The sequence below is a fragment of the Melanerpes formicivorus genome, unplaced genomic scaffold, assembly GCF_026170545.1.
Source record: "Melanerpes formicivorus ecotype bairdi unplaced genomic scaffold, bMelFor1.0.p_v2 SCAF_2, whole genome shotgun sequence".
Taxonomy (NCBI): Eukaryota; Metazoa; Chordata; class Aves; order Piciformes; family Picidae; genus Melanerpes; species Melanerpes formicivorus.
The window spans coordinates 6,483,807-6,496,941 of NW_027142354.1; the positions used below are offsets into that span (position 1 = coordinate 6,483,807).

Genomic DNA, 13,135 nt, shown 5'->3' on the forward strand with positions numbered 1-13,135 from the left:
ATTCAGTGCAAACCTCACTTGAAAGTAAAAAAGTCATCCTGTCACAATGATAGAGGTGGAAAACTGCATCCATCCAACAGGGTTTGGAAAAATACCCAGCACAGCATGACACTTAATCTGGGAGCCAAGTTCAGTGCATAGAGGTTGACATATGTGAGTGGGTTGCTCTGTGTAACTGTCTCACAGACTTTGGGTACTGGTACACCCTGGAAGTAAGCTTAGGATGTTATTTGGGCTCTGGAACACTTTGGGGACATGGTAGACAGGCCAACTGGGGGTAGGTGGGATGCAATGTCTGACATACTTTTACATAAAAATAAAGTAACTCCGGTTGTGGGCATGATCTGATGTGAATTCAGTGACAGCAGTCTGAGACATCTGCTTCTGTTCAGGTACAATGTGTTGATTCCCAATTCTGTGTGATCAACTCAGCCTGTTACTGTAAGGGTGAATTAGAACCCAGCTTCTGGGATGATCATTGTGGTTTGTCAAAAATGCTAGATGCTAGTGTGTTCTTAAAAGAATGCTTTTGGGGTACAGGTGATTCTTTCAGGAGGTGCATGGCATGGTTACTTGCCCCTGATGATACTACAATGGTGATGTCAGGGAAGTATGTCTATACCTCTGCTTAAACTGTGCTCAGACTTAGGGGATGACACCTGTATGTGTCAATGTCAAAGAGTTAAACACATCTTTTAAATACATGACTGTAGCAATGGGGAATATTCAAGCACTCAGGAGGATTAAGAAAAAAACAAACAACCAGGATTAAAACAAACAAACAACAGCCCCCCAACCCCCTGCGAAAAAAACCCAACAGGATAAAGAAAAAACAGAAGCACAGCTGTAAAAGCTGTGCTGCTCCTCCAGTGACATTTTCATTTGCAGGCAACCTGAAATGTATTATTTGCAGAAAGGAATTCCTGATGAATTCCACCATGAAAGCTTTAATGATAATCTGGATTCATTTCAGGCCAAGTACTACTTTCTTAAATATTATGCCCTATGTCTTCTATAAAAATTTGTAGTAGTGTTATATCAGACATTAGGAATAAATTTTACATCTGCATATTACTTCAGTCTTGCTTGATTTGATTTGATTTGTTTCATAGCAAGAAGAAAAAGCTAAGTTTTATTCATGCTAGGTTGTGCTGAGACGTTCTACCATGATGCTGACTGCTGTATCAAGTGGCAAAATCCCCTTTGGTTACAAAAAGCACAGGATCATCTTCATATCCACTGGCTAAAAGTCATTTAACCTAAGTCTTAAAGACTGCAGTGAATCAAAAGACAAAATTACCACTTGAGTGATACCAGTGATCCCTGGTGAGATGGGAAGGACAGTTGGGAGAAAAAGATAAAACCCCATGGGCTGAGATAAGAAGAGTTTAACAGAACAATACAAAGAGAGAAGAAACAACGGTCATAACAATAATACTAATGAAATAGTACATAAAACAAGGGGTGTATAAGGCAACTGTTCACCACCCAGAACTCACTGCCTCTACCTGACCTGACCTTCAACACCAATATCACATGCTATTCCCAACCAGCTCCCTACTTTTATAAAGGGCATGATATCATCATGGTATCACATATCTCATTGGCTGGTTGGGTTTGGCTACCCTGGCTGCAGCTCTTCTCAGCTTCTTGTGAAAATTAACTGCAACAATTACCCCAGAAGAAATTCAGGTGGGGAATGTGACTATGTGATGGTCACTATATATATTCTTGTATATGTGTGTGTGTGTGTATACTTTCACTGAATATATTTTTTGACATATTTAAAAGCTGCATTCAGAAGTCCACTGAAATAATGAGAAGCCAAGACCATTAAACTGTATCACAGTATCACAATATCACAGTATCACAGTATAACTAAGGTTGGAAATGACTTCGAGGATCATCGAGTCCAACTTATCAACACAGACCCCATGACTAGACAATGGCACCAAGTGCACGTCCAATCTCCTCCAGGTGACTCAACCACCTCCCTGGGCAGCACATTCCAATGACGAATGACTCGCTTGGTGAAGAACTTTCTCCTCACCTCGAGTCTAAACTTCCCCTGGCGCAGCTTGAGACTGTGTCCCCTTGTTCTGGTGCTGGTTGCCTGGGAGAAGAGATCAACCCCTTCCTGGCTACAATCACCTTTCAGGTAGTTGTAGAGGGCAATGAGGTCACCCCTGAGCCTCCTCTTCTCCAGGCTAAACAATCCCAGCTTCCTCAGCCTCTCCTCATAGGGCTTGTGCTCGAGGCCTCTCCCCAGCCTTGTTGCCCTTCTCTGGACACGTTCAAGTGTTTCGATGTCCTTCTTAAACTGAGGGGCCCAGAACTGGATGCAGTGTAGCACAGCAGGGGATTACTGCTCACCTGCACAGTACTTCACTTGTGCTGTATTTGCTAAAAATGATCCAATAAAGTTGTTCCTTAAACATTAACAAAGACTAATTTGATTAGCCTGCAAGTTCTGATAAAGCTTTAAATAAAATATGAGAAACAAATATTGTTGTGTAAAGCAATTCCAGTAGAATGCAATGGAATTCACTATCTCTTTACCAACATTTTAGGCATTTCTGAAAGCCGTTTGTGGAAAACTGCAGATGATTATCCTTAGTAGGAATTACATTCCATAATGTCACAGAATTACAGAATTGCAGAATGATAGGGGTTGGAAGGAAATTCCAGAGATCATCCAGTCCAACCTCCCTGTGTACACCTAGATCAGGTTTCAAAGGGATACGTCCAGGTGGGTTTTTAAATCCTCCAGTGTAGGAGATTCCACAACCTCTCTGGACAGTTTGTTCCAGTGTTTCATCAACTTCACAGTAAAGAAGTTTCTCCATCTGTTTAAGTGAAACCTTCTGTGTTCCAGCTTATACCCATTGCCCCTCTTGTTTGGTGAAGGCACAGGACATTTTAGTTGGCATGTGCATATTGGCTGAGTACATCAACAGATTATAAGCAGTTTTTCATCCCCTGAGTTATAAAAAGAATACATGAATGTTGTGATACATTAATTCTTGGCTTTCCTTATCTTCCACATATTGATCAAACTCAGTCAAGACTGTTTACCATTTAAATTATTTTTGTTAATTTTAATGGCTACCAGTAAGCTTACAGTATGCTTCAGTGTACAAAATTGCTCAAGTAATTAAGGAAGTGTTGGGAAAATATTTTGGTCTAATAAGTTGAAACCACTATGGACAATAAATTAGCTAATTAGAAGAAATTTATGACAGATTATGAGAAGACTTTTAATTTGTTTTCCAGAAATCTACTGAAAATAAGAAACTGATTCTGCTTGTGCCTCAAGTTCTCATTCTGCAAAATGGGGATTCTGCTACTGACTCTTTGAAAAGCAGAGCTCTACAGATGGAAAGCATGCTACAAAACACAGAGCTAATAGTATTTGCATTAACAGTTTATTGCTGCTATTATGACAATTACTATTTCAATTTTTTTTTCTGTTAGATAGGTGGCACTAATTATTATTGATAACTTCATATTCTATGTGGAATCAAGACCTAACTGCTGTGGTTTAACAATACCTATAAATTGTTCAACCTACACCTGGCTGCAGTTAAGAAGACGCAATAGTGTGCATCCACACTCGAAGTATGCTGCATAGAGTGCAGAAAGCAGAGTTGGCATCCATACTGTGTGAACCTGTAGGCTATGTGCTCTCAATTCCAAATACGACCTGCTGTCAGGCAGGTTAGCTTCTATCTAATGATCCAAACAGTGTAACTTTGCATGGGTCCACAAGAGAGCGGTGAAGCTGCCAGAGACACAGGCAGCTCCCATGAATGGGCTCAAGGCTGCCAGGTCTGAGTGATGGTTCAGAAGACCCAAAATATGGAAAATTTTCTCTAAGCATTCATGTACATATCTGCACTGTGTCTGTGTGATTTTTAGACTTGTTTCATTATCATAGAAAGAACAAGCTCTCCCAAAACTTTATCCCTCTGCTGAGATGCCATAATCAGAATCTCTGGTATATTGTAGTGAGAAAGGCTGTGCTTCAGCTTCACACTTCCAATTGTGAGCGTTTCTGAGAAGTTGATTTTTCTTTACACAGATAACAACATATTACATGAGCTTTAAAGAAACCTAGTATCTTTGTGTCTTTACTGAAACAAGTTGAAATTAGCCAATGAACTCAAAAAACACTAAGGGTAGACATACATAAATAAAAGTATAGAGAGTTTTTCATGAAATCAAAGAGGGGAAAAGCTTCTGTGGGATGAAATCTCCTCTCCTCAGTTAGAGAAGAATCCACCAGACTTACCCAGCTCACCACTGCTAACTTCTTTGTGGGGGGAAAGAGTTGTGTATTTGAATGAAAATAAATTGTGTTAGAAGGACATCAGACAAGAAGAACCTAATTACAAAACCCAATTCTTTTCAGTTTTGATAAAATTGCCTATGACTCTTTCCTTTCTTGCTTTATTTTGTATTTCGACTTTGACCAGAAGTGTTAATTTCCTATAAATCTAATAGTTTACCTGTAGCTTCTTCTAGTGTGGCAACATCAAGTCTGGGGCTATAATTTCCATAACCAGCAGCAGTAAAAGCACGAATCTGGAAAACATACACTGTTCCTGGCTTTAGGTTATTAATAGAAGCTGAAGTGGACTTGGTCTTCACTGTTGAGTAGGTCCTCTCCCTTTGATCCTGGAAACAATAAGACAAAAGATTAAATGACATTTACAGGTCAGATTTTTATCATGGCTGTACATCAGCAACTGACAAGAAGTCTGGGTAGTTTATTTCAATTTGTTGAATGCTTTTTTTCCCCAACATTATAAAGTATACCCTGTGGAGTATTACAGAACACTGTCAGTACAATGAGGAGTTCTAAGTGTAAGAGAAAATTCAAATGGGATGCTCATGTTGTTACCCATGAAGCAGCCAGACATAAAATGATTGCTTCTTTGGCTCTGATTACATTTTCTGTAATTTAATGAAAAATAATTTGACCACTGCTTCCCAGGGGTCTAAATAGTTCAAAGACAGAGAAATCTGTTATTTCATGGTCAGAACACCTTCCCTCTTACCTTCTAACACCTTTAAAACATACTATACAGCCAATGTATAACTGGCTGGATTTTGCACCAAATTCTGAGGTCTTTAACTCAGTTTTCACTTCAGTTTTCGTTTACTTCTGTTTCTCTGACTTTTAGTCTTTTCTCAGGTTTTTGCTCTATGAACTCAAGAAAACCCCTGTGTAAGATTACAAACCCTGAGAGTAATAACTCACTTTCAAACACTACAAAAGCTGTATCACAGATCATTACAGTATTCAGAAAGCTCTATTTATTCATCACATTTACTGATCCAGATTATCTTTCAGCATAGATATTTGCAGCTCTGTTGATTTTTGGCGGCAGATGCAACCCTGATTTGAAGGGCAGAAGAGATGAATTAACCAACCATATGAATGCACCACATGATCAGAGAAGCATGAGCTGTACGAGGCAGTGCTAATGAGAAAGACACAAAGGGAAGGAATAAATCTGTAACTCATTTCAGTAGCACTTTGCTAGCTAAAAATTATGGAGAACCTTTCCCTTTGCAGTCAGTAAAGCAGCAAAGACTTTTGCTGAAATACAGGGTTAAACACAACATACAAGATCTCTTCTCTGAGATGCAGTAATGGCTTCTCCTGGGTCTTGCCCAGTCTGTCATTTGAGCAAACTCAACAGCTCAGCTATCAAAAATTTTTCATATCTTCTCCAAGAGGGTTTAAATCATCTGCAAGTGAGGACCATGGTGGAATGTGTGTTGGTATGTGAGAAAAAATAAGAATATTTGAGAGATGAGAAACAAGTGTAAGCAAACCATAAGCAGTCAGATTTGCGACTATAAGCCACAGTGGAATTTCAGATTTTGGGTTTTGATGCATAAATGAGGCTTATTTGAATTGCCAACAGTTCTTGCATTCAAAATAAATAAGTAACAACAAAATCAAAATAACCTGAATGAGAAATCTCATAGGACAGGCTTACTTGGGAGATTTCATGCAGCTTTCATTTCAGCCAGAGCCAGAAGTGAGAGGGGAAAGCAACACTTATCAGAATACTTCAGAACCACAGAAATGTTTGCTTTAATTTGGATCTAAAAGGAGCTGAAAGTTCAGATAATGGGTTTTGCTGGGTTTTTTTATTCTTCTTTTCTTTTAAACTAATGGAACAAAACTTAAACTGATGCTTTTGCTGTGAGCAAGAACCTTATGTAGTACTTTTCAAGCCAAACTGCATTATATTGGAAGGAAAACAAAGTATTTGTGTTGAAATTGTATCAGCAAATTTCATGTATATAGTATATAGTTTATCTCTTACTGTTCATAGGATGAGCTTCTTATTATATTAATTTCACTGTAGTAAGTATAACTTTGGTAGCTTTCCCTCCATTACAAAAGAACTTTAACATCAGTTCTTGTCTTTGTAAACATAGGAAACTGGCAATGAAACTCTGCTTATTTAAAGTAACATGAATATACAAGGAAAATAACAAAAGCCACATTCTAAAAGCTGTCACAGGAAAAACCTAGTATCTTTCTTTTTCCACTACCTACTGAAATTATTTATTTTATTTTAACAGACTAGGAACTAACTCTACATATTTTGGTTTGTAGGGGGTTTTCTTAATTTATTTTTGTGTATGTGTGCAGACAACAGTTTCACCTTTGGTAAACGCACAGACATTTTTTGTTGTTCACATGTATGGACTTTATTTCTGTGTATGCCCACATATATGCTTGGGGAACCAAAATGATCTCCTAAAATTGGTAAAATTTCTCTTAAAAAATTGTTTCACTGTCTATACATATCTGCTAAATTTTGTTGTAAGAGTGATTAAAGCAAACAAATTCAACTAGGAATTAGCATCAACAAATAAACACTGTATTCCCTTACCAGATCATATAAAGATCTTTTGATAAGTATATTTGTGTAATTCAGCACTGGAAATTAGATGTGACACCTGATGTTAGATCCAATCTGGTCTGAATTTACTTAATTCTATGATACCTCATAAACTGACAGGTTCTTTTTGATATAGATACTATTACACCGTTTGCAGAGATGAAATGTTTTCACGAGTGATCACAAAAGAGCTCCTTTGTTTGTTTCTCTGCATTTCAACTCTTTCATTTTTCTCCCAGAGTGTTTTATAAATAATAGGTATATGTCATGTGCTGCAGTAAATTTTCCAGGGAATCTGGAGGAGCTACACTTAGTCTGGGTCCCATGACAAACATATTGCTTCAAAACCTGCCTTCACTCGGCTTTCATCCAGCTTATGGGTGCATGTGGCCCAACTTACATGCTTGTCAGAATTTTTTTATTCTGGAGTACTTCACAGTTATCATGAATGAAGGCCTAGACACACTGAAATGGATGGTAAAACTCTGACTGACATAAAAATGATTGCAATTTCACCCTACCGGAAACAGAGATCACTGCATCTAATATTGAAAAGCAGCTCTCGGTTCATTATTGTGTTGAGACATAAATTTTATAATGCTGGGACTTTTTAAAAAAGGGCCAATAAGGAATAGTTATCATCTGAAACTGTAGCAAGTGCTTTGGAAATTTTCAGACACCAACTCTAAGCTGTCCAGCTCGTAAGGAAATACCAAATGCAGCCGAGAGTTGCATTTGATAGATCATCTCAAGAATGGAATTACAGTGCCACAGAAGGAAATGAAGCAAACTTTACACAGAATGTAGAAGAGGCAGGAAAATTGCATGTATCATTGTAAAATATCCAAGTCAAATTCAATAAAAAAAAAAAAAAAAAAAAAGAAAGAAAAAGGGGCATAGTGTATATTTCATTTTTAGGATACCAAAACACAATATAGAAGACACATGACCGCAACAATAATTACAGAAATTTGCTAGTTATGAAAAACAAGCAAAATCACCATGACTTTGAAGAGACAGGAGAGTTGATAGCTGATGGCTTTAACATTGCTCCACACACAGCAAGCCAACACGAAGCAAATAGCACATGGTTGTACATTACAGATAATCTTAGTACTTACTTTCTCATAATACTTGATTTCATATTCAGTAATGACTCCATTGGGATGTTCTGGTTCCTGCCAGGAAAGCTCCACGCTCCTCTGCAGCACTCTCTCTTTCATTACTCCACTAACTTGTGAGGGAGCTGTTTGGACAAGATGTGTCAATAAATAAAAAGCAAATTTGTTGGATGCCTAAAATCAAATGTCATTACTGATCTGCCCCATGCTGAGCCACTTTCATTACGGTAAAAAAATAAAGCACCTTTTCATAGCTCACAACTCAAAGCTAATGAATATTCAAGCAGAACCATATTACTGTTCATAAACTTAGAAAAGAAATAGAATTGAAGTCCAAACAGCAAAAGGTGTCACTGCTCAAGTTAGTGCAAAACTGATGATGGGATAAGAATAACAATTAAGAAAATTAATTCTGATTCAGACAGCGAAGCAGATTTTTAGGCTGATGTGTAGTAAATTAAAAATCTATATATTTATTCAGTATGTTTCTGAAAGATGCATACAAAGAAAACTACTATTTTAGAAATAAAATCATATTTTAGGCTGATTTCATATAGCTGAGTCCAATTCTGCTTAAGAAATAGTCTGTTACGCTATCCAAATACAATATAAATATGACGCGAAAACAACTTTGTTAAGAAGCCAGAACTCCTCTTTCTCACTAGTTCAAACTTTTCCAGGCAGTTTCTCTCTTGGCATTTTTTGAAAGTGTGAGGCAATTTTAAAAGTAGATCTTATGACATAAAGTGGACACATTGAAACACTTGAACGTGTCCAGAGAAGGGCAACAAGGCTGGTGAGAGGCCTTGAGCACAAGCCCTATGAGGAGAGGCTGAAGGAGCTGGGATTGTTTAGCCTGGAGAAGAGGAAGCTCAGGGGTGACCTCATTGCCCTCTACAACTACCTGAAAGGTGGTTGTAGCCAGGAAGGGGTTGGCCTCTTCTCCCAGGCAACCAGCACCAGAACAAGGGGACACAGTCTCAAGCTGCACCAGGGGAGGTTTAGACTCGAGGTGAGGAGAAAGTTCTTCACCGAGTCATTCGTCATTGGAATGGGTTGCCCAGGGAGGTGGTTGAGTCATCGAGCCTGGAGGCGTTCAAGAGGAGATTGGACATGGCACTTGGTGTCATGGTCTAGTCATGGGGTCTGTGTTGATAGGTTGGACTCGATGATCCTCGAGGTCCTTTCCAACCTAAGTGATATTGTGATGTTCCTAAAGACACTGTCTTCCTCTACCTGACTCTACAGAGACATATATGTACATTTGCATGCATACACAGGCGCACAGTTTCCTAATAAACATCACCCACAAACAAGTGCCCTTTGAAAATACCCAAGCAAATTGCATTGTACAAGCGTTACTGATCCACTGATTCTCATTTAAAAATATGTAAGCGATAAAATAATAAAATGTGAAGGACTGAAGATTTATCAGCTTATCCCATGCTTAACAAAAGGAAAAAGACAGATTTTCAGCTGATGTGCAGTTCCAAAGGTACCACATCACATTTTTCTTCAAACATACATAATGCCTGTATTAATGTAGCACAGAAGTCCTTTTAAACCATAGCTCTTAAGAAAACAAAACAAAACAGAACACAAACCCCCCAAATAAAAAACAAAACCAAAACAACTGTAGCATTGGTACAGGACTTCATCTCGTTCTCTTTCAATTCAATGGAAATAATTCAAGGGGGTGACACTGCTCATGCAAAAGACAAATAGGGTGGAGGATCTCAGCCTCCACAGTTAAAAGTGAAAAAACATTGATGTGTACAGGAACTGGGTCATGTGTAGAAAGCAAATACAGACCCAGGAAAGGCAATTTAAATGAGAGATCAATTTATTAATATTTTTTTCAGGTATTGAATCTAATACTGATTCTATACTAGAGTGGTTTTTTTAAACAAAAATTTTGAAAATTCTAAATATTTTTCTAGGCAAAGAAAAAACAGAAAAGAAGAAAAGAAGCAGCATATCTCAGAAGTGTATATAAAACTTTCACTACCCAAAATAATGCCACCTTCAGATAAAAGCAAACCATTTTTATGCCATGCAACAAGCAGGTGAATTTCACTCCTATTCAAGAACATAGATTGGAATGGGTTGCCCAGGGAGGTGGTGGAGTCACCATCCCTGGAGGCGTTCAAGAGGAGATTGGACGTGGCACTTGGTGCCATGGTCTAGTCATGGGGTCTGTGTTGATAGATTGGACTCAATGATCCTCGAGGTCCTTTCCAACCTAAGTTATACTGTGATACTGTGATCTAGAATGCACGCTTCTGTACCATTAATGGTAAATATGTAATGATAATAAAAATCTACAGTACAATCAAGACAATAATCTTCTAAAAAAAAATTAAAATTTGATTGCTGATTCTTATTTTAATTGTAAAGATTCTAGTTATTATTATTATTATTATTATTATTATTATTATTATTATTATTATTATTATTATTATTATTATTATTATTATTAGTGTAACGTGTATATTCATGTAGGTTTTAAAAAATCAGTTTGTTTACATTTCATTAGAAGCTCCATGAGTCCATGAAAATTAAGGACTGAAGCCAAGCATGATAATGTTCATTATGCATTATTATGTTGTATATAATCAATATAATCAAAGTTGAAGACCCTTTAATGCAGGCTGCCTAATTGATAAAATCATTAAATTGTGTCAAGCAAACACCATGGGTTGATACATCATCCCAAAGCCAGGATCGCTTTCCTTGGCTTGTCATGCATTCTCTTTCTAAAAGCTTAGAGTATTTTCACTCTCCAATTAGTGAAATCTATTCCTTTTTGTAGCTATGAGTCTGGAATGTAGCAAACTAATTTATTCTGTCTAGTTTTCTTTGCCATGATTAACTAGTTGTCTCCTTTGTCTAAATGTGTACCACAGCATCCCGGCTGAATTTCAGAGAGGTCATTATGCTTCATGTAGAATGTTCTGTCTTACCCACACAAATGTTTTCAAATTGCTAACTTTATATTTTCAGATGTCCAAAATTGTTAATATTCCTACTTATTAGGAAACAGTTCTATATTACCTAGGTCACTGGAGTTAATTCTCAACATCTGCTGCCTTTTCTTTTAGCTTATCAAATTTTTTCGTTCTGTGGGTTGTAGCATTCTCTTTTTTTTTAAGCAGTGAAGCAAAATGAACTTCTTTCCTCTGGTACTAGTTAACTCTGTGTTTGTTGGGAAGGAACCACAATACACAGAAGGAAGAACAGAGTCGGTGGCAGATTTTAATCAGGGAAATTAAATAGATTGCATAAGATTCCTACTTAAGATCTGTACAAAATACACCACAAACAGGCATATTCCATTCTTAGGGAACTTCCACTCAAAACAAAATTTCAGTGACTTAACAGCATTGCAAGAGAGCATTCAGGACTCTAAAATAAACACACTCCTAAATATATTTCCTGCCTGTTAGTATTCTTTTCTTTCAGGAACACTCGGCTGGTTTGGGGTTTTTAGCTAAAAACATTGTGATACTTTTCATTGGTAGAAGAACTACATGAGGAAGGAGAGGAACTTCAACCCTCCAGACTGTATATCCTGGCAGCTCTGAAGACAATTATATATATATATTATATATAATTCCCATAGCACATAGTATTCCTGAAATGCAGTAAGTTATGCTTTTGCCAGGGAAAGAAGAGGATCATCAAATCAGTTGAAGCCAGAGTATCCTCCTCTGGCAATGTACACCAGGCTGTTGTTACTGCAAGGAAATTTCTGTAAAATAGAGCAACCATATAAACCAGTCTGTGGATGCAAGAGGCTAGCTATATATGCTATCTTTATCCCACTTCTTTAGTTGCATTTCTTGAACTGTGCTTAATGAGAGTGTACAGGTCAGAAGCATTTTGTCCTTCAGTATAATAATTTCTTCTGTATTCTCTGTTCCTTTCTCACAGACTGATTTACATTCATGTTTCAGTTCTTTTGGTTTCCTGACACTTCTTTTTAAACCTTTAGCTCACTTCTCATCGCCTATCCATGTTAATTAATTGACAACCTAGTTATGGTTTTGAAGAAAAACCCCCTGTTTGAACAAGCTTGAATATAAGCTGAAGTATAAACCTCATCCCTGAATACAAGATAAAATATAGCATTAGCATGTAAAAAACCAAAACAAAACCAAACAAAAATCCCCAAACAAAAAGTCCTCTATAATAACAGAATTTAAAGTAGCACTCTTTCCCCATTGCTAAAGTATATAATGATGCTGATGATGACAACAACAATAATCATGATAACAACTATTTCAGGTTTGTTTTTCTTGTTTCTTTCAGTAATCTAGTCCTTGACACTGCACCTATAACAAAGTTGTTTGTGATAAAAACACTTCTTACAGCATTTTTAGACAAGTACCCAGTCCTGAATGACTTGAGCATGCATAATCCCTACTGTATCACTTCAGGTTACAAAGAAGTATCACTTGTCAGAATCATTATTTCCATAATATATTACACTGGGGGATACAGGCTGTTCACCATTTGCTATCAACTTTCTTTCTGATATACCTCATCTCTTCTTTTTCTCCTTCCTGCTGACACAATATCTAATGCATCAAACACACACAGCCTCTCAGGGCTAACAGGCAGATGTACCTACACATGCTGCATAAGAAAGTACTTAGAGAATGACAGGCCTTCAGCACACTCATTCACCTTTTTAAAATGCTTCAAATATACCATTCAGCAAAAGGAAAATTGATTTTCACCAGGTTTCAACATCACAGCCACTGAGAAATATAAGTCTGCTGGGCTTTACTGAAAAAGCCTTCAAGTTATATAGATTTCAAGCTGGTCATCATTTTCAGATCAAGTCATAGAAAAAAAGTTAAAACTGAGGTGTCAAAAAGAGCAGAATATTCCAAGGAAATATGCTGTTCCAGAGAGAATACTGCATCTGGTAGACTGATGTGTTACATCCATGTTGCTAAGCCAAGCATATGGTATATTATTAATATGTGCAAATATATAGAGAATATATATAGGGAACTGTGGTAATTGTTTTGGAAGGCACTGCTTTTAGTCCAGATTCCCCTGAAAATGTTGTACTGT

The 13,135-nt window shown here is 37.3% G+C and overlaps 1 protein-coding gene across 5 annotated transcripts in view; it reads right to left on the reverse strand.

The window, feature by feature from the left end:
- The window catches only part of EPHA7 (EPH receptor A7), a 174,035-nt gene that overhangs the window by 38,114 nt on the left and 122,786 nt on the right, over window positions 1–13,135 (reverse strand). For all 5 annotated transcript variants that reach the window (XM_068149718.1, XM_068149740.1, XM_068149712.1 and 2 more), the window contains exons 6-7: window positions 8,051–8,175; window positions 4,509–4,677 (exon numbers count right to left, since the gene is read on the reverse strand). In XM_068149718.1, coding sequence (XP_068005819.1) covers window positions 4,509–4,677; window positions 8,051–8,175 — 294 coding nt within the window. The remainder of the gene's footprint in view (window positions 1–4,508; window positions 4,678–8,050; window positions 8,176–13,135) is intronic.